Source organism: Ischnura elegans, chromosome 10 (assembly GCF_921293095.1).
Source record: "Ischnura elegans chromosome 10, ioIscEleg1.1, whole genome shotgun sequence".
Classification (NCBI taxonomy): Eukaryota; Metazoa; Arthropoda; class Insecta; order Odonata; family Coenagrionidae; genus Ischnura; species Ischnura elegans.
The window spans coordinates 60,831,554-60,857,611 of NC_060255.1; the positions used below are offsets into that span (position 1 = coordinate 60,831,554).

The 26,058-nt window shown below is 38.2% G+C and overlaps 2 protein-coding genes across 2 annotated transcripts; one reads left to right on the plus strand and one right to left on the minus strand.

The window, feature by feature from the left end:
• Positions 1-6,888: 6,888 nt before the first annotated feature.
• On the minus strand, positions 6,889-17,628 carry LOC124166633 (histone H4 transcription factor). Its single transcript, XM_046544251.1, has 8 exons — positions 16,911-17,628; positions 16,699-16,838; positions 16,431-16,617; positions 16,197-16,349; positions 15,307-15,505; positions 13,808-13,937; positions 10,723-10,856; positions 6,889-8,267 (listed from the first exon to the last, which is right to left on the minus strand). Exons 1-8 carry the CDS (start codon positions 17,395-17,397, stop codon positions 7,823-7,825), a joined length of 1,875 nt encoding a protein of 624 aa, XP_046400207.1. The 5' UTR covers positions 17,398-17,628; the 3' UTR covers positions 6,889-7,822.
• A 92-nt stretch (positions 17,629-17,720) lies between these two features.
• Positions 17,721-25,828, plus strand: LOC124166634 (2-(3-amino-3-carboxypropyl)histidine synthase subunit 1). Its single transcript, XM_046544253.1, has 5 exons — positions 17,721-18,057; positions 18,134-18,261; positions 20,525-20,923; positions 24,071-24,236; positions 25,362-25,828. The coding sequence occupies exons 1-5, from the start codon at positions 17,854-17,856 to the stop codon at positions 25,737-25,739; spliced, it is 1,275 nt and encodes a 424-aa protein (XP_046400209.1). The 5' UTR covers positions 17,721-17,853; the 3' UTR covers positions 25,740-25,828.
• The last annotated feature ends 230 nt before the right edge of the window (positions 25,829-26,058 follow it).

The following is a 26,058-nucleotide window of genomic DNA, read 5'->3' on the forward strand; positions in this document are numbered from 1 at the left end:
GACTACGTGGTTAAATACGCTGATAAGACCTCGGATCATTTATTTGAAACGGGAAATCTTCGGCAAATTCTAATGTCAGGGGCAGGGGCGCAGTTAGGAATTAAGGCTGGGGGGGGGGTTTAGGTGCAAATAATACCGGGGTGTATGGGGGTATGGAATACCCATCAGGATAAGCGGTAGGTGCGAGGTTAATAAATTGCGGAATTTTAAGATAAATGGTTCAAAGTGGTGAGTTTTACGACTTTCTGAGGGATATTTTATTAATCGTTACACTATTCTATTCGTAATATCATTACAATTAAGTAAAATGGATCAAACCAGAGCCGGCCTTAGGGCGGGGCGACTGCCCCGGGCCCCGCGTTCGTGAAAAAAAATTAAAATATACGATAGTTTGAAAACGCAATTTCAACTATTACTGTATTGTTAAGTCCGTGCAAGACAAAAAATAATATTATGAAAAAGGAATAATAATGCAGTAATTTAAAGTAAAAAGCGCGCTTTTTATGTTTATTTTACGTTATAATTTTATGAATAAATATAATTTTTATTATACTATTTTGAACTCAAAGGCGTGATGGTATCATAACGGCGTAATTACGAAGTCTGAATTTGGGAGGGGAACACATACTTAGCCAGAGAGTGGTAGGGATTCAAAATGCTCGAGTTTATAGATGGGGTATAGAGTTTAATATTTTAAGTGAAGGGCCCCGCACTGAAGGTTCGCCCCTAGCCCCGCACCTGCTAGCGCCGTCACTGGATCAAACTCTAAAACATTTCTGAGCTCTGGGGGGGGGGGTTATCCCCCAAAAACCCCCCTCGCTGCGCCACTGGTCAGGGGAACGAATATTACAATAGAGACATGCCTCTCACCGCGCATTTAAACGGATTTACAAAAGAGACAGAGAGATCTGAATTTCACGGGGAATAGGGTGGTTTCCTGTTATTTTTTTATTGCCTAAATCGAAAGATTATTACTCCAGGAGTATGCATTTCACGCTGTTAGATTTTTGAATGACGATATCTATTTTTCGCGATTAAAAGAAAAGTGAAAATTTTCAAGCGCGCGAAAACGCGGGGTCTAAGTAGGAATGATGGGAAAACTCCGTGCGACGTATTTCTGGTTCCAGCTGTCGCCGTGTGAGGTGCCCTTGGGGCGAGGCTTTGAGCGCTGATACGACGCAGGCTGCTAGCGCGTAGCAGGGTACCCTGCTAGCAGGTAGCGCTTGGCAAAAATAAGGATTATTACTACCCTATCAAACGAAGGAAACTTTCCGAATTCAGGTCATTTTAATGGGTGATTACTAAGAGATGTTTCCCTGAGCTCTGTGCCTCATGCATGCATTGGTAATCTCAGACAACGTTAAACTCCTATCTACTCGTATAGAAACTAGGTCCCTGTGACGTCATGTGGAGTGGAATCGCACGGGCGCCAATCTGGCCTTTTTCAAATGAGGTTAAAATTGACCATTAACATTCGTCTAAACTGGGATTTCTAAAACCAAATAATTTGTGCATTATGAATACACTAATGGTGGGTAAGGAATCGCAATCAATGCATTTCGTTTTCTTTGATGAAGGAAACTACCCCATTAAGCTAATATCTCTCTGTACTATCTAGGGCCGGCGTTCCCAAACTGGGGGGCGTGGAGAAAGTCCAGGGGGGCATGACACCCAACTGAAATAAATAAAAAAATTACAAAAATAATTTCCTCAGATCTTTGAAATAAAGTCTGTCTAAGTTTTCATAATTGTTTCTGTAAAGTTTCAATAAAGTTGTAAACTTTATCACAGAAGGTTACAGTTTTTAAAACAATAAAACACACACGAGTTTAAGGTTCTCAAAACCGTCCCCCTCCATAGCAGTTACTGTCAGACGGAACGGGTGTGTGTACCGATCTGGGTTGCGATATCCGTATACGTAAAAAATGGACAGGCCCTCATTTTGGTCGAAGTACTTAAAAGTTTACCCCAGTGTTTCCGAGAAAGCTGTTCGGATGTACTTGCCTTTTTCAACAACATACATGCGCGAAAAAGCGTTTTCAACTCTAGTGGCGATCAAAACCAAGTACCGCAACAAACTGGATGTCGAAAGTGACCTACGCTGTGCTTTGTCTGAAACTCAACCCACGATCTGTCAACTTATCCAGAACATGCAAGCGCACCCATCTCACTAAATTACATTTTATGTTTTGTTTTTGTAAGTAGGTAGGCCTATTGGTCACCTTCCTTAAATTGAAAATGTATCTGTGTTACAATGTTAAATTTTGTATCAGTAATTTTATTCGTTTTTCATGAAATACTTGTTTTAATTTTCATCATACGTACAATTATTGAATCTTTCCATTCTGCGTTACCGCATTCAACACTGAACAAAAAAATCCACCTACTTACCGTATCAAGTAGGAACATACCTGTACGAGTACAAGTACTTGTACAAGTAGGAGTTGGTAGGTACGGCACCGTGGAAATAGGGTATTGCAAAATGGAAAGCTGATATGTGTAGCGGGGGGAGGGTGGGGGGGGGGGGGCGTGGTACAAAAAAGTTTGGGAACCCCTGATCTAGGGATTTAAATTTTCTAGGACCCCTGATCTAGGGAAATTAATATTCGAGGAGATAAAAATGTACCAAATTCATCTCTCCACATTATTCCTCGTAATTGCAAACACTCTATAGCAAATTTAATGGGGAAATTCCGCCTGGAGGTAGTCGTTTTGGTTCGTTTGAGGATAGGTCACTGCGTAGTAACCCAGTCAAATTTCACGGAAGAGAGAATCCAGCCCCGATGCGTACATTGCGATTGTTCACTAACAGAAGGACATATCTTGACGGAATGTGAAAGATTCGGATTGCACGGGTAGGGGTGAACCTAGCTGAGGTGCAAGGAGACAATCCCGAAAATGTCTCTCGATTGAAAGCATTTTTACGCTCTACTGACCTTTCAATAAAATTTAAATGATACTCCTAGTAAATCCAAACATATTTTAAGACCGGACTTGCACCCCAATCATTAAGTGGTGCAAAATGGCTTAGCCACCGACGCACCCTATAAATTACTATTACTACTATGGGGAATTAAATACATAGCAAAATAAGTACAACTTGGAGTACTCTGTACTCATCGCCGGGATATGAGCGTTTTCGAAAACAGTTTGAAATCGCCCCGTGTAGGCAACAGTATTAACGAAGCGTTTGCGAGAGAGTGGACACGCTAGGATCTGCTCTATACGTTATTTAAAGCGTGTTCTTTATAAGCTGTAGACAACATATTAACCGTGTCCGACTCAATTTTACCAAGCAGAGAACAAAATTTCAAAGTTGCATGCTGTTCTCGAATATCAGCCATTTCAAAAATCGAAAAGGTCAAAAACCATTCGAATGTAAACTGTCATAGGGGCTCGTTGAAACCGTCCATCACATTCTATATCCATGCCAACGCCGATTCGCATAATGACTGAGAAATGATGAAATAACACCCATCTAGTGGGAGAAGCCCAAAATATTACAGAGACACAAGCAGCGATTTCCGTTCGGTTATTTTGGGTCCCCCCTCGTACGGTGCATACGGAATAATGTCCACGACAACTAATTTTGAGGCACAAATATATTATTTAGAGGCAGGGATAATTATTGAAAAGATGGCCAGTCTCAACCAGCCTCAACACTATACAAGAGTCAAATCATGCATAAATACGAGCATTCTCGTTTGCGTCTCGTAGCATGTTTTCCTAGAGAAAAATTACAATGATATATTCAAGGGTTGCATGGCAGGGAAAATGGCACAAGATAGCAGTTCACACAAAAAATGCTGTAAATATTCGCAAAACAGAAGAGATAAATAGTATATTCCTACTTCACCGCTCCTCTACGCAAATCTACGTCAAAGCGAGCAAGAGTGGATAGGCAAGTGACTTGAATCCCCCAATATATTTGGCTGATGCGAACTTATGCGCAATCCATTTCCAAACGAACACGATTTTATTTCTAGCAACATCCTTTGGGAGCCACGCAAACAGCCGCGGCGCCAGAAATTAGCCTCGTAAGGGACAGGGGGGTTCGTTCACGTTGAAAGGGGGAAAGGTCACGAGGAGTTTTTGCGGGTTGCGTCGTCGCAGGATGAATAAAGAGTTGATGTAGATTGAAGAAATATCACAAATATAGTAGCTGCAGTGGACACATACTGACAAGTGAGTCCCCCAAATGTGGGTCTCAAAATTCCATCAACCTTTGTGGTGTTAAAGTCCATCAGGAGGTCTCACTGAATCACCCCCCCATATCGAGTTACACAGGGTGTCCCATTTATCTTGACCACCCGAAATAACTTTTTGTCCAGATGCAAATTCAAAAATATGTCAAGAAAATGTTCATAAGCCGTCAGGGGGACATTAATCAGAATGATTGCCTTCCTTGTTGCTTTGTTATTTACAAAGATATGAACGGGAGGAGTTATAGGAGAGGAAATGAATTGACAAATAAAAAATATAGGGTGCCATTTAAAAAAGACATACCGCTGTTCATATCTTTGTAAATAACAAAGCTACAAGGAAGGCAATCATGCTGATTAATGTCCCGCTGACGGCTTATGAACATTTTCTTGACATATTTTTGAATTTGCATCTGGACAAAAAGTTATTTCGGGTGGTCATGATAAATGGGGCACCCAGTGTATAACCAATAACTTAAACATAAAAGGCAGGTAAACATTTACAGGTCAAATGCATTCCCAAATAAAACCTTAGTACATTTATTACAGTACTTGACTCAAAATGATGATGTAAAATTTGAACTTGGGTATGTTCCATTTCCTATCATTCACGGACAGAAACAAGTTCTAGACTACTTCCAGGAGAGCTGAAGAACTTACAATTTTTGCCAAGTTATGGGACTGTAAGTGATTTGGAGGAAAACTCCAAAATCAAGGAAATTCTGGTTTTTCAGCTCACACCTACAGTTGATGGCCTCTCACACTCTTAGTAGCCAAGGGATCTTCACCTTAGTTAATTATTCGGATAAGGGAAAGATTGAGGTTTCATTTGGTGTCCGTCTTATTCCCATAAATTCCTTTAATCCTGAGGAACATGTTTCCAAACCGGATCATTGAAAGAACACAAAACATTCTGCGGGTGTGCGAAAACTCTACTGCAAAAATAATAATTCACCTCAACCAGGATTTGAACCTGGATCCACCAATTTCCAGTCAAATGCTTTTGCCAGTTGATAAGCTACTAAGGCATCATTCCCCTCTGAGGATATTTGTTGACTATACAGTACAAGATCCCAGTCAGGGTGAATCATTTTTTTCCCGTGGCATTTTTGCACATTTGTGCATTGTGGGTGCCTCCGTAAAGTTATTACCATGGCTTGTACCGGTACACTCAAATTATCTTATAGGTGTGAAAAAATCCTTACCAATATCCTAAACCAAGTGAAAAAATAAGGAAAACTGACTGTACTCAAGATGAAAATAAAATGATGGATAAATGAGGATGAGATACTTTGGACGATAGATGGAAGTGGGTTGAAGAACAAAAAAAAGTAAGAATACCTTGACTCACAATAACAAATGAAGGAAAGGGAAACAAGTGCATATGAAGGTACTACAGTGGAACCTCGTTAAAGCGAGTACGGGCTATAGCGACACCCCCGCTATTACGAGAGATAGCCGATGCACCGTCAATTGACCCTATAATCAGCGTGTTAAAAAATTTGTTTTTACGAGACCCTTTCGGTGTTGGCTCTCGCCATAGCGAGGGTTTCACCGCCGGAAGACTTTCATCAAGACTCCTTAACCTCTGTAATTGCTAGCGATCTGTTAGAAATGAAGTTAATGGAGTGCTCAGTCTCAAATTCATGTGGTACACTGTCGTTCGATAAATATAATGATTGACGAAACAATGCTTTGCATGATTTTTATTCAGTGCGGCGCTTATAAATTGTTTGAATAGTTAGTTGTTATTTGAGTAAGGAAATTTAGAGATGCAAAAAAACATCACCTTTCGTCTGGATTTATGCTTACGTTTATCGGATAGATGTTTATCTGTCGCCGCACCACTCCTGTTCCTGTATATCTGTTCGCAACAGGTATATTGGCTATTATTTGCTCCACCTCCGGTAAAGCGACAATTCGCTATAGCGAGTGTTTATTAGTGCACCGTGGGGTGTCGTTATATCGAGGTTGCACTGTATGTACGTAGTAATTTTAGTTCCTACTGGCATCAGCTATCCACGGTCCAAATTTTGTGACGAAATTTTTCTCCACCCTTTACATATACATATGTAGTTGATTATTGAAATTATAAGAGTAAAACATAAAAAAATACCATGAAGATATATGAAAAAAAATGACACCACAGAAAATTTTTTCCAAGGTACTGCACTCTGTTTAAGTACCCTTTTCATATCTCGCTTATAACACTCCTCGTTGTTGGCACCAAAAGGGTAAATTAATGTGATTTCAATGGACTAGGTCCGTAGATGGAAAAAAATGGGATAACAGGCTAATGGGATAAATAGGCTTGTGAATTTATGAAAAGGAGAAAGATCTGAGTGTGTTTAATTATTTTTACTGATAAGCCTGAAATTTTCTAATGAATAGTAATTTAATTACACCATTTTCAATCCCTGAAAAGAGGGAAAATTCCTGAGAAGTAATCTTTCATTGGGATGATTAATTACACACTATGAACCAATAGGAACTGCAATCAATTCTGTGTAATACCGGTCTTTGAGAGGGGTGGTTGATTAGTATGAGTAATCATTAATAGATCTTCCCCAAACTTATGAAACTGTAGGAAGGCAAACAATGTTAATTTTTGGTTAAACTAATCGATACAGAACTAACCACAGTTTAGACAAACATAAAAGAATCATTACATGAATAATACAAGCAATTTCTGCATTAAATTAAATTTAATTGTTCACGAGGATTGAGCTACACAAAATAGATATATTACTGACAGTACATTGAGTTAAGTTGGGTCTAACTAGAGAAACTACTATCTTCTCCCACAAAAACACCTCTGCAATGCGTTTAGAAAACACTGACCATTAATAACAAAACTTTTCCTCGTCAATTACAATTGCATTGTCATTCCACATTCAGATAAAATTTGAGGGCAAAAGTAGAGTTAATTATGTTAAACGAAACTAAATAAATATTTAAAACATACAGTAATAATAATCAACAGTTCATTTTGGGATTTCATACAAACAGACAAGACATAAGCTCCAGAGAGAAATTATGAAGAGTGTTCTTATGACTACATAGGGTTATCAAAATTTATATGGACTCCACGCTAAGAATTGCAATTGTGATAACAAACAATGAATCTTTTAGCAATGACAGAATACTAATCAAAGGAGCCTAATGAGTTTAACCCTCAGATAAGAGAAATAAGGGTAATTAACAAGGCATTAAAAGGAGTACAACGAAACTGATTTTTATAAATATAAAATCAGTTAATCTTTGAATGCAACTAAAAATTCAAAAAAAGGTCTTAAAAATTAAAATTCAAAATCATAACTAAAATGTTACTGTACAAAAAGGGCACCAGATTCCTGTTGATTTGAAATGAATGTTATAAAAGCAAAAGCCAATGTACCGACGTAAACTAAGTAAAATGACTCAACTATAAATTTAAAAAATGCTTAAGATTAATACCTCTTGAATATGAGAGAATTAAACTTTGGGACAAAATCACAGAAATAAAATGAAATGGGATACTTTAAAACTATTATAAAGCCAAAATTGTGTAATGATTATTAAAATTGAAGGCATATAAAATTATGCTCATATCACAACTGTAGGTTTAGGCACCACACTGACTATATCTGAGTGCCTTCTTCGGCAGTCACTCGGACCTCCTTCGTGTGAATAAATTCCAGTTTAACAACCTGACCCTTTTCGTTAAGCTCCTCCACAGCAATTTCAATCAGTCTACCACCGTCATCTGCAATTCCTGATACCTCTGGCATCCAATCGCTAATGGTGGGAGCTCGGAGTTTCAGCGGACTATCAGGTTTCACCTTTCTCCTTTTCTTTCTGCTGCCATTTTCACCCTCACCCAAATCAATATCAGGGTCATCAACTTCTTCTTCCTCGACTTCAGTCTCAACGAATCCTTTATAGGGGTACTGCCACTTATTTTGCCGCTTAATAATTTTTGGTCTAGATTTGGCTTCCCGCTCAGACATCATCTTCTGAGTGACTTCCAAACTCTCATACCGTACGGTCTCCAAACGATATAGGCCATCCTCGTGAAGTTTATACCTGCAATTAAATGAGATCAGAACGTTATTAGCTCCATCTGCTATTCATTGTTGCAGAAAATAAGGATAGGATAGAATTAAAGATGGGTCTGTTCCGGTTCCCGGTTCTCGGTACTGCCGGTTCTTGGCTATGGAACCGTTATCGAGAACCGATCGCATTAAGTCAGTTCTTTGGAACCGTCTCGGAGCGGTGACGAGGATTTGAATTAGGTGCCCAAAGCCGAAATGTTTTCCAGCGTATTCAAAGCCAAAAAGTGAAAAATAGATTAAAAAGCGCATAATATACTTTCCAATTGCATGGCGTCCACGTTTTTTTCTTTTGAGAGTTTGAGTTTTTTCACTAACATGCACATTTAAGGATTTGTCATTTTGTCGTTCTCGCCAACATCATAACATTTCCATAGCTGCGGCCACTTTCAAATAAGCTGACTTTTTGCCTGCCGCCGTCCACGACACGGCGCCGTTCTTTCAACTTACCATAGATCTCTATGCCAAACGAGTCAATTCGCACCGTTGATGGCATGGCGCCCATTTCAATCCAGCCCGGTGATGCGATGTCTCCGGCATGAAATACACTCAATGCCACACTGAGACTGCTTTCAGACAACACAACTTTTCCCGGCTGCTGTTCACGTGAAATTAAGGTGGCTTTCAGAAGAGACGGCTCTCTGCAATGCCGTGTGTCGTGCCGTGAACGGCGATTGGCGGAAAATCGTTTCATTCCGGTGGTCTTATGTTTTGAATTATGTACACATGCAGTAATTCTTTGACAAACATTACGAGCAAGATGCATTCTGAGAGCTTGTTGGTAAGTTGATAAACCTATGCAAGGCATCAAAGAGTGTGGTTATCCTGCAGAATGCATCACTGGATTACAATTTTGCTTTAACTCATAGCCACCCAGTTTATCCATGGTGTCGCTGTGCCGGCGTGTTGAGCAGATTATTGTTGAGGCTATAAAAACTGTGACAGCGAAGCATCAGAATAAGTTGTCAAATAAGCAACAATTTAAGCTACATCATAGAATACAGAATATATTTTGAACCAACACACAAGTTACAACAAATTAATGGATGATGTCGCCAGAAGCTGGGGGAATTTCACTATTGATCCTGCTGCTGTAGCTATAACTATCTATGCAGCATGTAAACTGTGCTCCAAGCATATTTTGCACTGCCCTTCAAAATCAACATCGAACACTACTGTTATTATTTAACACCTGTTCAGCACTGCAGGCAATATTTCTGCCAAAAAAGAATAGATAGGAGAAAAATGTTGAATTTTTGAAATTAAAATCTGGAGAAAGAACCAGTGGCTGCCTGATGTAATGTGACAATTTGGTCAATGATGCATTCTTTAAGAATATGTTATTTAAAACTTTTACTTAGCAACTAAAATTATGGAGAAGATCTTAAGTATTTTTACAGAGCTTTCCGGCTCATTTACGTCTTAAGTGGAATTATTTTCATTCACTTCTTGTGGTTGTTAATTAAAATTGCTATTAATTAAGATAATAAGAGTTCATTCTTAGAACCGAGTAAAGAGAACCAAGAACTGATGGGGGAGAATCGGACCGGTACCAAGAACCGAAAAAAATTTAGGAATCGACTCATCCATAGATAGAATATAACAGTTTTGCTAGGTAGTCTCCAGTTTCATTTCAAATTGAATTTCGAGGTTAGGCTGTGCCATCACAAGGTGGTGCCACTCATGAGTAGAAACATTTTTGGTAGGGATGTGCGAGTGGTACTTTTTGATCTCGAGTCGGGTATTGAGTCAAGTTGAAAACTACTCGCATAAGTCGAGTCGAGTCTGGCAATTCCTAAGCTAGGTAATACAGCAATGAATTCTCCAACATGTTCTCATTTTTGCAATCTAGTTGTAAATTTTCTCATCGGAATGCTTACAATTAGTTTGATCTAAAAAGGAAAATATAATGAGGATTTTAACTGTGATTAAGTAGATTGTAACTGTGCCACAATGAGGAGATTAATGAAACTTAATGTGTCTTAAACAGTTCCATAAGCACCATTGAAATGAATTAACCCCTAATAAAATTTCATCAATTTAATTAATGTATGCATCCGAACTGCTCATAAGAGCCTTCACTACAGACATTTTTACAATAGGGTGGTTTCCTTTTATTTTTTACTGCCTAGATTTCTCTTTGGAGTATTGGTCAAGAAACAATAAATCTTTAATATAGAATTACACCAACATTTCAGTGAATTTATTCACATCATCAGGGCCACTAACGAAAGATAAGACACAAAACAAACAGCAATACAAAATACTCGAAATGTAAACAATTTGATTATTGTCATATTATTTTTTTGTTTGTAGCCCGAATGACGGTGAAAACATAATTGGAATTAAAGAGAGAACTTATCTAAGTTAAAAAAAGTGGTTGATAATATGTATATTATGTATATGTATGAATAAGTGTGACAACAAACCTGAATCTGCTGTGTCCTGAAGGCCATTGGAATGAATGACTGTTCAAAAGGTGCTGTGTCAGGTTATGACCCCTTCCATAGCGGCGATCACATATGTGACAGCAGTACATTGGATGGACTTGATTTGCATGAACCTGAAATGAATACGGGAGTGAAAGAAGATAAAATGTACCATAAATTATATTTCCACGAATCTAAGATGATTTTCTTGACACTTTTGGGCTTCTGAGGAAAACAATAGCTCATATCAGATGTTGCATAAAGGTACATATCACAACAGCAAGTGTTAACTTAAGGGACAGGCAAATAGAGAGGGCAACATTGTCTATATTTTGAGGTTTCTTTAAGCTTGCATACAACACATCTTAGCCAAGGTGGCAAGCATTGACTGTTGACAATGCCAGCTCGAGTTATCTATCAGGGGGAGGGGCTGTGACTCACATTTAAAACTGATTCACTCCATAGTTTCATAATTTACCATAGTTCATAAATAATTGTTTACAGTAAATTTGCAAATACCCTATCAGCATTGGGCTCAATAACCATTTTGTTTATATTTGTAGACTGTGATAAGAATTTGAAACATAAAGAGCGTTGGATTTCTCTTTTTTTCGAGTGGTTGTTTACTTCTCGAGACATTTGAAACAAAAAATCAATAACATCAACCTTTTTACAGAAAAGTGGATGAAGTCATGAACTCATTCAGAGAGCGTCACCACTCCTCAACTAGTTCTCAGCCTTGTGCATCGGCCGCGTATGGTTCACTGTTGTTTACACTTTAGAGAATGATTTATTTCTTCACCATACAGTCCTCCAGGAATGAATTTATGAACCTGAACCCTAATGATTTCACCATCACATGAAAGAAACATTCATATTTCCTTAATTTAAATTTATTAACAAATCCAATGGCTGGTGGCAGTAGTACCACCAGCATACCATCATTATGTACATCGTAGATGACGATGATGATGATACTACAATGATAAATAACAATCATTATCATCATTATGGCAGGATACTATCACCGGTGGAGAGGTGATTGGGTACAAACCGCCATGTGTATTCCAAGCAGACCGCTGGTATATTTAAATAATAATAATTTCTATACTGCTTTCAGGTGTCCCCAATTACAAGCTATTCAATATAGGACAATTACAAGCAAGTACACAAAACACATTTAAAACCACCTACGCCCCAGGTACCCACGCAAGACTCAAACCGGTGATCTTCCATTTGGTAGTCAAGGACTTATCCCTGCCACCACCTAGCCCAACATGATTTAGTTAAAATTTAGTGTAGACATCTGTAATTTCAGTCTTTGAGCTTGTACAAAACATTGAAGGTGGACAGCAGTCATTGTCATTGACTATAGACATGAAATTGGTCATTTTCCAATCAAGTAATTAATTGCATGCTGTATTGTAAGTTGCTCTTCCGCTGTAGTATATGTGAATGGGTATGCTCTCCAAGCACGTAAATTCAACAGAAAATGTCATGGGGTAAAATTTTGGATCTCATCAGCTAAGTCATCAATTCTGTATCAAATGCAACATTGAGTGCAAGTCTGGTTTGGGTTGTTGTAAAAATGTAGTTGATGTCCCTGGACAGTCTGGCAGAAGTGCATACGTACAGGATGCTACTTAGACTTAACTTTAGTTGATAAAAATTTATTTCAGTCAAGGGTAATTATACGAGTGCATATTTCTTGGAAAGCATCGCTTTTTCATGGACACTGTCAATAAATCACAGAAACCACCTGCCTTCAAACAGCTTTATTCAAGTGATCACCTATCCCTGGCTTTGATTCTTGGCTGCCAGATATCACATACTTCATTTGGATTTCCGAATAGCTCCTCTTAGGGTGATTACAATCTGCTGGATTGCACCAGATACTCTCAGGCAGAAAGCTCATGACTAAAAGAGTGGATGGCCGCTCTCCAGCTACCTCTCCAATCTTTCTATGGGCTTAAAGAGATTCAGGCTTGTTTACACCCCCATGAGTGATTCCTTTCTATACTGATATGTTCTCCCAAAACAAACTTCTTTAGCGGAACGCAAATGATACCATTAACACATAAAAATTGGGTGATAATGTTTGGGTTTTCTTATTTTGAACTTATAAGAGAATGGTTGAAAGGCAAAGATTATTTTCATTAGAACTTAAGTTTACTTTCCTCGTACTGAATTCTAATAAAGAATCGTGATTTTGGGTTTGGTTGAACATAATTATTTTGATACATCTTAAACTCTGCTGAGGTGTAGTATAAAGCATGGTATTGTTTTTTGTAATTGATTAAAAATTGAATTTCTAGCTTTATTATTAACTGGTATTAGAAGTTACCATCGTGTTTGTGAACTATATTTCTTAAACTTTTTGCTGCTGCTCACTCTCCGGAAAGCTACTAGTCACATGCACAGGAAAATTGAAGAACTCCACCGTGCACTACAGGGAGAACAAAAAGGTACCTTCACAGCAACCTACTTTGCAATTGTACCAGGTAAGTTCACATCAGTGGAAGGGTTAAAACCTTATTCCCCATCTTACTTCGGACTCAACATATTTTCCCAAGACATCCAACAATTTATCACTAGTATTTTAAAAAACTGTGGTCACACATGAAAATATAGAAATTAAGAAAAACATCAATTAAACTAAACATTTTTTTCTGAGAAGAGTTATAAAAACATTGACATAGGTACCATTTCAGCGAGTTGAGATCTATGAAAGAACTCGATTAATTTTAATGCAAAAATTTTGATTGAAAATTGGTGAATGAGTATAGACCTCATTGGTCCATTCTATGTTTTATATTTTCACTGAGTTTTTAAGTATTTGTTAATGAAAATATTGCCAATACTACATGTTTGACGCACATTTATTTTGCTTGAGATGAGGAAAACAGGAAACAGGTTGAAGGGTAGACTACAGACCTAATCCTTCATAAAGCTGGGTTACGAGGGGTAGAGGCATGCCTGAGTTCATTGCTTTGGGTGTGTTTAGGTACTTCCAATCCTGACTTTCATTCTTTTGCGGAGGAAAATCAGCATCAGCTATATATGACTAAAGGGCTAAATTTCTTACCTTGCGATAGTGCCAGCTTAAGGTGAATGGCGTTCTAGCAGAGAAGTCACATCCCTCCTCGGTGCACTTGTAAAATCCATCGGGCAGGTGGGCTCTTTGGTGGCAAGCCAAGTCGCTCTGAGTCTTCCCCCTAACAAACATCAAAAACACCATCATAAACCATTGTACAACACCAAATAAACAATGAGACAAAACCTTTCTCCACAAGGCAGTAAGAAGAAAAGGGAAATTAAGGGTTTCAGACAATCGATAAAATATTAGACACTGTAAATATTATCTTCTCTGTTGTGTATACTTTTAAAAACCTTAATTTTCCTTTAGGGTTTAGATGCATATTCATATTTTCCAAGAGCAATCACAATCATTCCAGCAAACAACTACCATGAAGTTACCATGACTAAACAACACAATATGACCTGATATTCAATTTTAACATCGAATCACAATATGACATGCTTTTTGATTAACCCTGGTGTGTATCTGGATTTTCTTACAAATGAGCTCATCCGCATACCCATGGGCATAAAAAACGGAATATAAACAGCATATTAATGGCTTTATAAATGAATTTTTAAATTTCTCAAAATTGTCTTTGCTCAAATTTTTATATCAAAAACAATTTATCACTGATATTGTTTGATTTTGAAGTCATAAATATTTTCTTTCATGTTCCATAGGATTTTTGTTTTACTCATGCTCACTTTAGGGATGAAATTTAAAAAAAACTTGAAACATTTTTATTATGAGAATAATATACAGTTTCCAAGGGAAAAATTTTCAGGTGGTAGAATCAGCACCATGATAATGAAAAGTGCCAAACTCATATTTATGTAATGATGACATGACAAGAAATTTATCACTTATAATATGCAACCATGTTTTAAACCTTATTACAATTTCATTATTCTTCCTTGATTTCTATGTATTGACACATTCTGTCCATGTAAATCTTTTAACTCATGCATTGAAGATATTAAAAAGACTCATTCAAAGGAGATTAGAATGAAAAGCAGAGGAGCTACTGGATGACGACCAATTTGGATTCAGGATAAACAAGGGCATATCAGAAATCATATTCGCCCTTTACTTGGTTGTAGACAAGAGAGAAGAGAAGAACAAATCTACATTCATCGCCTTTTCATTCATAGACTTTCATAGACATCGCCATTCATAGACTTAGGAAAAGCTTTTGATAACGTGGATAGGAATGCAATGCACATGAGAACCAAGTAGTGATTAAATCTAAACCCATCTGCAAATAAGCAAAGTTTAGAGTAGGATTGACACTAAGGTGTGCTCTGTTCTCTGTTATTTTCCATATGTTCATTGAGAGAGCTATCAAGAAAATGAAAGAGGAGAAATCAATGAAAAAAATTAAATTAACTGTGGATGATATTACCCATTGATGATGCATCCCTAATTAGTTAAAAGTAAAAAAATGCTAGGAGAGTTGTAATACATATATAAAGAATTACATATTATCCTTGTTGGCAACCTACCTGAATTCACAGTATTCACACTTGTAAGGCTTCTCATCCAAATGACGGAAACGAATGTGATTGCTCAAGCTGGCAGGGCCTGGGCACGTCATGTCGCAGAAAGCACACTTGTAATGGTTCACATGAAGACGCATGTGCCCCTTCAACAAACGCTCTGATGGGTAGAACTTGAAGCAGTGGGAGCACTGATAACCGTGCACTAGAATACAATTTGGTCGGATTAATAATAATTAAAATAATGCATCTTTATGGAGGAGGGATTCAAACTTGGATGTCTCTAAAGGCCTGTTTACACGATGCATTGATACGTACGAGTTAATGTACATTTGTGTGAATGATTTTTGTGGACCGGAACATGTACCATTTGTTTAAAAATCCAATGTAAAAGGTCTCATGTACTGTTTTTGGGTTTATTGCAAATAAATAAATAAATGTACGAATGCATGAACCAAATTAGAACAGGTTCTATTTTCTGTGCATGCATTCGCACAAGTTGGGTGGTTACACGGTGCTTTTTGGCATTCATTCTCGCGTTCATACATTAAGACATTAACCCGTACGTGTTAATGTACTGTGTAAACAGGCCTTAAAATGCTGTTGCCAATGGGTCACAATCTTCATCTCTGCCCATGTCTCGATGGATCTCACCGCCACCAATATTACAACATAAGATTCTAAAGTCGGCAACCAAATACACAAAAATTGCACCTAGAATATTTCTTAGATCAATATCATGACCAAGACAATTTATGTAGCTCCAAATGACTTGAATCGAATGATAAATGTTTTAGCCTTTTAATTATTAGTTATTAAAATTAGAAGGAGAAAAACTGTCCGTTTTATGTGAAAAGGCAAAAGTAAAATAGGATACAGTATGTGTCTTTACTTACTTTCAAGAGGTATCTGCCGCTTGCAGTGATCGTAGTACTTAGCGCGAGTGGCAAACACACCACCACACACTGGGCACCCAACCATCTTTTCCTGAGTGTGAACTCTAACGTGATCTCTTAGTTTTGGCCTTATTGGGCATTTAGATTTGCACACTAAAAGAGAGAAAAATCAACGTCAAATTGCGAGCTGATACAAGAATATTAGCATATCCACTCTTATCACAGGTATCTCACCTCCCCAGGCACACTGATAACTGTTTTTAGCACTGTTGTCAGGGACGTGACCCCTTACATGACATTCTACATGGTTGTAGAATTTCTGTGCATTTTGAAATTCATCAGAACAGTCTTCCCAGTTACACCTATATGTGCTCGGAATGTCAGGTATTACATTTCTCCCCAATTCGTGGTAATTACATGCCTGAAAAGAGACATTCTGTAACATGAAGTACACGTTTGAGGTAAAACTGTTCATTTATCAAGAGGCCAAAGTCCAACTTACGGGTACACCTGAACGCTGGCATATGTTCCAACCAATGCACTTAATTTTCGTGTGAAAAGCATGATAATTTACATGCCTTGATATTTCATTTCTATCGACACATTCGAAATCACAAGCAATCCAACGGCATATGTATACCACTGAAAATAAAATAATAAGGTCAAAGTTGAAAGGATAAAGTTTATAAAAATGCGCAAAGCCACGATAATTACCTTCATTAGAGGGCAGAATTTTTACAGTCAACTCAGGGATATGATTCTCAACATGGCTGACGAACTTGGATATATCATCTGTTCTATATTCACAATCATCCCATTCACATAACATATCCAAATCTTCTTCATTGTATCTCAGTTTCATTTTTGTCACTTTACTTTTCTTTGAAGGCAATGCTGATGTTTTATTGCGTTCGTTGTCACTCGAAGACTTTTCGCCAGCATCGTTATTGGTTTCCCCCACATTTGATTCCTTAGGTTTCTCTGTATTTGATGAAATGTTAACAGTAGTGTTTTCCTGAGATTCCTTCCCATCTTCTGGCCTTGTTATATTTTCCACAGTTGTAGGCTCCTCTGATTCCCGAAGTTCACATTCCCTCGGCCCATCCTCCAAGGGCAAGTTACTTGAATCTACAGCTGGCTTACTTGACTTCTTCTTCTTTCTTTTCGTCGTAAATCCTTTCCTTTTCCTCGCTCTAGCCATAGCGAACTGAGACGCAGCTATTGTAAGCAAGCAAAAAAATAGTCACCTCATTACAGTGAGTTGAGCTAATAGCTTCATTTCACAGGATAACTCATCAGTCAGGGCAGCACTTAAAACTCAGAACTAAGGTTATCACAGGCAAATAACCAATTATCGAGGTGTAATCAGGCCCTCAAAATCTAAAAAATAACAACACATCTACGTGATTACGCAGATCCAAGAAGAACCGCCACACAGGATGTTTTCATACTGGAAAATTCCTGACAAAAGACTAACTGGTAGCGGACTATCACATATGAAAAATTGTACCAAGCGCTCCATGGAACGAGCGATCGCACACCGTGTGCACGTTTCAAAGTTCATCAATTCAAAACATAACATTACTTCTAAAAACGTGAGGGTGTCGGAGGATATGTTTGTGAACTTAGCTGGAGATCGGAGCTAAGCTTCTCTCTGATGGAGGACAGTGGAGTGACGGTTGTTCGGGCAAATCCCAATCGAAAGGTGTTCACGAAGGTTATAAATAAAATACCAGATGACATTCTTTTGAACCCTGATTTAAAGAAAGCCTGTGATGTGCTACCTAAAAATTATGACTTTGAATTAATGAAAACCATTTGGCGGATTAGGAGCTCAAAGGCAAAAAGGGTTGGCCTTCAGGTAAAATTGATAAACTCTCAATATCGCTAACATGTAAGTATGGATTGTATTACAAAAAGTGTTGTGTTTTCACTAGATGCCGGAGGGCCTTTTACTGTTTGCTACAACCATTGCTGACATTATAACGAAGTTTACTGATGCTGACACGGTGATAATGGGTGATGTTACCTATGGAGCTTGTTGTGTCGACGACTTCACTGCCAAGTAAGAGTCCATGTAAATCTTTTAAAAGATGCAATAAACATATCTGTTGAAACGTCCGTAGCTAAAGTTGGATTTATGTAGGATGAATGTCGTTGAATTGCCGCCTGGCAACACATTAGCCATTTATTTAAGGATTCTGTGAAAATTTACTGCCAGTCTTGAGTCGATAGTAGGTAACTGCTATTTACATTTCAGAGCATGTAACTCATGATTGGTTAGTCAAGAAGGTTCGACGGCCTTGTTGGTTGGTGCATATTGCTCCTAGCGTGTGAATTGTCGCATCACAAATATGCAACTATGATCATGTGAGTGGATTAGGCTATTTTCAATCCTCCTGTTTTTCCCAACGCCCCTATACAGTCTATTTCTCACATGATAATAACATTTTGGAGGAGACAAAACGTAAAAGGTTAATCCTGTCACTATTACTTTAATATTCCATTTTCAGTAATAGCTATGGAACAGTCATTTAACTACCATTTTTATTATCAGTTAGTATTAGTGTTCAATTTAGATAGTATAGCATTCAATCTATGAAGCCACGGCATTCTCAAATTTAACGATCGTTCTGTCATTTGGATATGCCCATGAAATTTGCATATGTCCTTTTCTTATTGTAGAAATGGTCATCCTCTGGTGTATTTCCATAAAGCTTTCAACCTTAAGTCACGATTATTTCAGATTAGTTTTTATTAATTTAGCTAAAGGACTAAATCGCCAAATTTTCATGCATCTTAGAATATATTAAATCATTCACTATCAGTTTGACAGCTTCTGATCCACATACTGCATTGTTATACTGTTTCTCAAAAATCTCACTCTGACCAAGCTGTTTATGGGGTTCCAAACATTACTCTTGATGTCAGCCATCATTTAGATCCAGCTTTCATTTAGACCCAGAATTTTCTACTTATTTTTACGAATTCAATCAATGGAATGGAAAGATAAGTTATGACAAATAAAAATATTTTCATCAGAAAGTCTTTCTCTTGGAAATTTGACTTAAGAAAATGTGACTGTTGCTGCCCACTTTTCATGATTTGGTGATGTCATTTGTGTACTTGATAATTTAGGTACTTGTAGAGGAAGAGCCTTTCATTTAGGGATAAAATTGATTACAAGAGTGCAAAAATTAATGAACTGAAATGTTAAACCCATGTGCAAGTCCATGATGCGCCTATAGGTGTGTCCATCACATCATCATCTTCTCTGCAAAAAGTTTTAATCTTTGGCTATTTCATCCCAAATGCCTTGTGAAGTGGGTGATGAATTGAAAATGGAGAATATTACTCAATTAATTTTTTTATCTCTATCACAACTTAGAGTAAATAAAAGATAGTGAATGACCCATTAAAAAATCATTGTCTATCCAGGGTTCTCGCAATCTCTCTTCATATTTGGTTGAATCAGGGATACCAATATGTTATATTACCAGTTTACAGACTTATGGGTTTTAGCCTTCTGTCGGGCTCAATGGATCTGACAGGCACAGCCTGAGTTTTTTTTTCATATCTCTGTGCCACAATGCGGCATATACCCTTGGCACTTATGCATAGTAGCTTTCCTTTTGGCACTCTCAATGTGTCCTTCCACTTTTTGCATTTATACCGATAGTTCAGTGGCAGATTATTCTGCATAATTAAGCAAATTAATGGCATCATTATATAAATAGAGTAGAAAAATGAAAGAAACACTGTTCTTATATCCTTCACATGCTAAAATACATTACATGTAATAGTACTTAATAGCCTGAAGAGCATGTTAAATTGCACCTTGCTGGATCAGTCCCGGGCCATATGACGGTGTGTAAAGGGTATATAAATAGCAAGTAAGGCATAATTTTAGTGTTCATTTACAATAATAATGGTGCTTTAAACTTTTAAGGTGTACCGCTAGGCCATGCTTAGAGTTAATAATGTTTTTCCTCACCTGTGCCTGTCAGGCACATTGCCCCTGAACTCTGCAATCTCGATATTGCATCTGACAAAAGGTTAAGGCTAAGTACTTGATGATGACCTCTATGGTCAAAACATGTCGTACGGACGAAATAAATCTGTGGAAAGCAACGAAGTCTCCTTTTCATTTTCGTGTATTAATTTCCACAAAGTTGAGCCGAAAACCATTGAATGTATTTTGCTCCATTTCATTAGTTCACTTGATGAAGGGTTCTTCCAATTTAAGCATGTACAATTGTATGTACATACTAATCCTTATGGCCTTCTACCTGATCTTTCTAATGCCTTGGAAATGTTTTTTCTTTCAGGGCTCTTGGTGTGGATTTATTGGTGCATTATGGTCATTCATGTCTCATACCTGTTAGTATAACAGATATTCCAGTTTTATATGTGTTTGTAGATATCCAAATTGATTTAGACCACTTTATTGAGACTGTTTGTCAGAATTTCCCTCACGATCAACCATCCAATCGTTTAGCCCTCGTCAGCACCATACAGTTTGTGAAATCCCTGCACGCTGCTGTGAAAATCCTGAAGGAGAGAGGACACTCTGTCATTCTTCCCCAGAGCCGACCTCTCTCACCTGGTGAAATCCTTGGTTGCACAGCACCTTCTGTACCAGATGTTGACAAGTTCATTTACTTGGGTGACGGGCGTTTCCACTTGGAAGCGGCCATGATTGCAAATCCTTCACTTCGCGCCTTCAGGTAAGGACAATGGGTGGGCAAGGTGTGTGTTTGGGGAGAAATGCCAACAGTAGTAGTATTTTTTATATAGGGTACATTGATGGCTATGGCCACTTTGGACCACGTTATGATAGAAAAGAGGGAAAATAGTAAAACATTACTTAAAAAAAAACAAGTCGGATTTTAAAATATGATTGGAAAAAATTTTTAATGAATAACAGTTATATTTAATTTAAACAAGGTCGGTTGAGCTTAAAAATGTGATGAGTTGAGTGACATGTTCGGGATTGTCTCGTAGCACTTCAGTGAGGTGTTCCCTGAGATTGTGACTCACCCATGCGACCTGATATCTTTCAAAGTTTGTCGGGAGATATCGCACTGTTAGTGGACAATCGCAATCTATGGATTGGGGCTGAATTTTCTCTTCCAGGAAGAGTTATGAATGGGTTAGTACGCAGTGGCCTATTCTCAAATGTACTAAAACGATATCATCCAGGTGGAACTCCCTCACAAAGATGTCACAGGCTTAATTTCATGAAGTTTGTTATTTTGATTCATGAGCAACTCGGTCTTCCAACAGTATGTTTCAAGCTAAAGGTTCATGTACTTCTACATACCACACAACAAGTCACCTCAATTGGCATTAGACACCACTGGAATGATTGCGTTCTAAGGCAGTCTCAATGCTCAATATGTCGGCTTTGTCCACTGATGTCCCAACGAGAGTAAACTCCATTCTAGGTGTTTCGTGCGCAAAGCATACTTTGGAGAATATGGCAAGAATTCATAGCTGGATCTTTTGCGCCTTGTCATAATGTGATGGGCATGATTATTTCCCCGGTATAAGGGGTATATTGCTTATAAAACTCCCGGTTGTATGAGAGCATTACGAGGGAAAAATTTTGGAAAAAAAGTGTACAGTAGACTCTCGTAAATACGAACAACGTTATTATGAAGCAAATCGTTGGTCCCAACAAAAAGGCCTATCCAAGCTATAGTAAAAGAAACGTTATTACGAAATTTTTGGTTTTACGAAATTACAAACCTCAGTCCCGGTTCCAGTGGTTACAAAATGAACTTTATTACGAAGTTCCACGCATAAGCAACGGCATTTAGGTGGATATTCACTACGATAAATTTTAATAATCGCGCTTCATTTAAGTTCTTCTCGTGTACTGTGCCCAAGAGCGTCAATTATGGTTCTTTATTCAGTTTATATGCAACATCGTATAGAAGTGTCATTCCTGTGGAGTCATGGTGACCCACTCATAACCGCTTGTAAATTGGACATACAATCTTCCTACACACATTCTATTTATGAATTTTCAGAGATACAAGCATTCAAAATTGTCAATTTCGAATTTGGTGCCTTACGAATTGGCGGATGATACGTGGTGTGGCTTAAAGGAACTCTCACTGTGGGCAATATCTGGACTAAGTATCATTGAATCCGGTGTGAATTTAGGAACTGTTCAGCATTTCGTTCATTCTTTGTCACCACGGGGAGCTATTTTTTTGGTTCCGGATGCGTTGCATGCCAGCTAGATCAGTTTGCCACAATCGTGAGTTAGCGCATACGTGTAATGCAGTGTTGCATTCTGCAGGATAACCGTACTCCTCTATTCCTTGCATACACTCTGGCCGGCGAGAGTTGTCCGATGACGGCACAATAGGAGGGGCAGATAACCCTGGGCCAGCACGGTTTACAGCCAAACGCACCTAAAACAGCCTAACCTAATACAATGTTGTCAAATGCGTAAGGAGCATGAAATAAGCCTGATCCACCCATACAAGTACTTTCTTCAAATCAACATACCAAGTCATTCCTCCTCTGGGTCCTTCACGCTCTTCGTCCCTTCTGGCTCCTTTCTTCATGGAACCCTTTGTAGGCGTTTCCCTTTCTTACCTGACAATCTTGCCCCCTACCTCGATCTAGACTATTCTGCCTGTCATCGGACAACTCTCGGTGGCTGGACTTAGGTTGTAGTATCTAGCGATTCGATCAATGGATTTTCTTCCTCATAGGAAAATCCACTTGGATCGCTAGAATATTAATTGCTTATGCTTGGTTTTGCTAATAGTATGGCCCCCTTCGCTTCAATAGCGTTGGGGTGTTTTTCCCTCGTCCCGTCCCTTCCGTACCTATACTTTCCCAGAGGCGTCGGCGGGCTCCCATCGCGGTGGCGCCTCTATCCTTTTTCCTTCCTGGCCTTCCCGTCCCCGGGTGTCTGGGCGTATAAGCCACGGGTTCCCGGCCCCGGTGCGTTGTATCCTTCGAAGGGTTCACCTAGAACCCTCAAACTCTCTGTAGGTTGTAGTCTACTGTAGTTCCTGAACTGACTGCTCTCAGACGCCAACAAGCTTTGTGTTAATTTTTTCCGCCACTGTACATCTTTTACTCATTCAGCTAACTTTCCTTGTTTATGTGTTGAAAAGACCTTGCTGCTCTTTTAGAGAATTAGAAGTTGTTGAATTTTCATCACCATATGTATCTTAAAAAACAGTTACCGTATTTCTCTGAGTATATTCTCCCTCTGAATATAGTCCCCCCTTTACTTTTACCACTGGCATTTTTTGAGTGCCATATTCAGATAAATACAGTATTTCTGGTTAACCCAAACTAGGACGATATTGTAGACCCTTGGCTTCACCTGCCCATGGTTAATTAGGTGTATATATAATTGGGCATATTTACTTGGTGAGTTATAACTAAAATGTTTACTTGGTGCATTTGTACATTTGGTAACATTTGTAAATACATTTACCATCAAATTGCATCTATACACAAATTTATGGTCAGGAAATGCACTCATGGTCAGGCACTTGTTCTAATTTTGTACATCTGAGCATTTGTCATTTCATGTACTTGTATCGGTGAATTCATTGTGTAAACACGGCACTGAACACCATTTCCGGACACCTCTATGGTTTCCACCATGACCTGCCTTTCATCCTTTCTTTTGATTTTTATGAGGTATTTTTATTACTGTAAAGTGATGATGCAATTTTAATGTCCTCCCTACCAGAGATTGTTTATTATTTAATTTTTGCCCTGTACTCTGGTGGCTAGATATATAGTACTAGTATAGATAATGTATGACGTATTGTGTGCTGCAACGAGTGAGCTAAGACTTGGTTTTTGACCTTTGTTCTTTCCACCTCGAATAGGTATGATCCCTATGAGAAGAAGCTGACAGAAGAATTGTATGACCATCACAGGATGCTGAATACAAGACATGCTGCCATTGTGAAAGCAAGCTCTGCCAAACGCTTTGGTCTGATATTGGGAACCCTTGGTCGTCAGGGAAGCCCTAAAGTTTTGGATCAGCTAATGGTAAATCATACATGGCTTTTGTGGAACATGCATAATTCATCCTTGAGGCTGGCTTTCAGGGAAATAATGAAAATATCAAATTAAATTTTTAATAGGATGCATACCCTCCTTTCAATATTTGGTGTTGTATTGCTTGTTTGAAACATTTTTTGCAATCCTGAAATTTTCTGTGCATGTGGAGTATACCTATGTCAACATTAATCTCCGTCTCAAATGTGACAGTTTGACCTCTAGAATTTCACATATGATAATTCTTTACCCCTTCCCCTTGAAATCAACCAGTGATAAAATGTCAGTTACCGTACAAATAAAGAGTACATCAAGCTAAATATTTTATGTGTGGTTCTTGACTTTTGACCAGAGAATAGTCATCCTGATGACAAAAAAAAACACTGTGAGAGTCAGGAAAATATGATCACATCAACCATTTTCCAGTGTGGTCTTCACTAGAAGCCAATATGTAGTATGTAGATCTCTAATGATTTAGTTTTAAAAATACTGCCAATGAAACAGCATATTATGTTGCTTGCTGTATTATTCCTTTTGAAATTAATAATTATAAATCAATGACTACATTTTATGGATTTATGGAGGAAAAAACCATATTCTGCCCGAAACATTTATGTTTCATTGGTTTTTATGGAACGCATTACTATTCAACCTGAAATTTTGTAAAAATTTTGCCTAATACACCTGGAAGTTTCATTGGTTTTTATGAAATGCATGACTATTCAACCTGAAATTTTGTAAAAATTTTGCCTAATACACTTGGAACAGTATGATAGGGGTCGGATCTGGCCTAAGCATTTTTCCCCTCCCCGCTTCCCCCTCACATCACAGGATGTAAATTCAACCATAAGCTCTACATATCAGCCAGATGACCTGAAGTGTACGAGTGGTTGAAGTTACATGGTTGGGGAATTTTTAAACCTACCTCAGTTTCACGCCGATGCACTCTTGCTCTTGGCCCCAACTAAAATATTTTCATGATCAAAAAGGCAAGGGTCAGATCCAATCTGACCATATCTTATATTTTATCTCTTGCCATAGTACTTGTTTTTACCTTTGTGGACACCCTGTTTATCTCTTATTAAGTACATTGAGCATTTTCTATTTCTTTTTTAGCAAATGATGGAAGCATCTGGGGACAAGGAATTCGTCACTGTCCTGATGTCTGAAATTTTCCCAAGCAAGCTAAATATGTTTAAGAGCTATGTGGAGGCATGGGTGCAGGTCGCCTGCCCGCGGCTGTCAATCGACTGGGGACATGAGTTCAAACAGCCTCTTTTAACGCCATACGAGGCAACCGTTGCTCTGGGTCACAGTAGTGGTTCCTGGCAGAAAGACAAAGACTCGTGCAAGTGCTCAGAAGGAGGTGATAAGAAGGGACAGTGTAATCTTGGCCCATCGTATCCAATGGATTTTTATGCACATGGGAGTCTTGGGCCATGGACGCCAAACTACAAACCACCGGTGGATAAAACCAGGAAGGAGAAAGTTTAAGTGTTTCCATGCTTTTAAGTGTTCTAATGGTGTGAAATGATGGAGACTTTATTCTATCTATAAATCTAAATAAATGTATCCCTATCTGAGATGTTCAGGTTGTTTAAACTATTTTTATTATTGGAACAATACAGTTTAAGTCCTGCAAAAACTCAGCTGGCTCAAAAGCTCAACTAAAAACCCATATCAGTCTATTAGTTACCAGAATTTTCATAACATTTGCGCATCTTAAATGCCATTAAAATATTTAATGCTCAATCATTCTAAAGGGCGGAGGTACACATTGAAGAGTCCAGGAGATATGGGGAGATTTCAGATA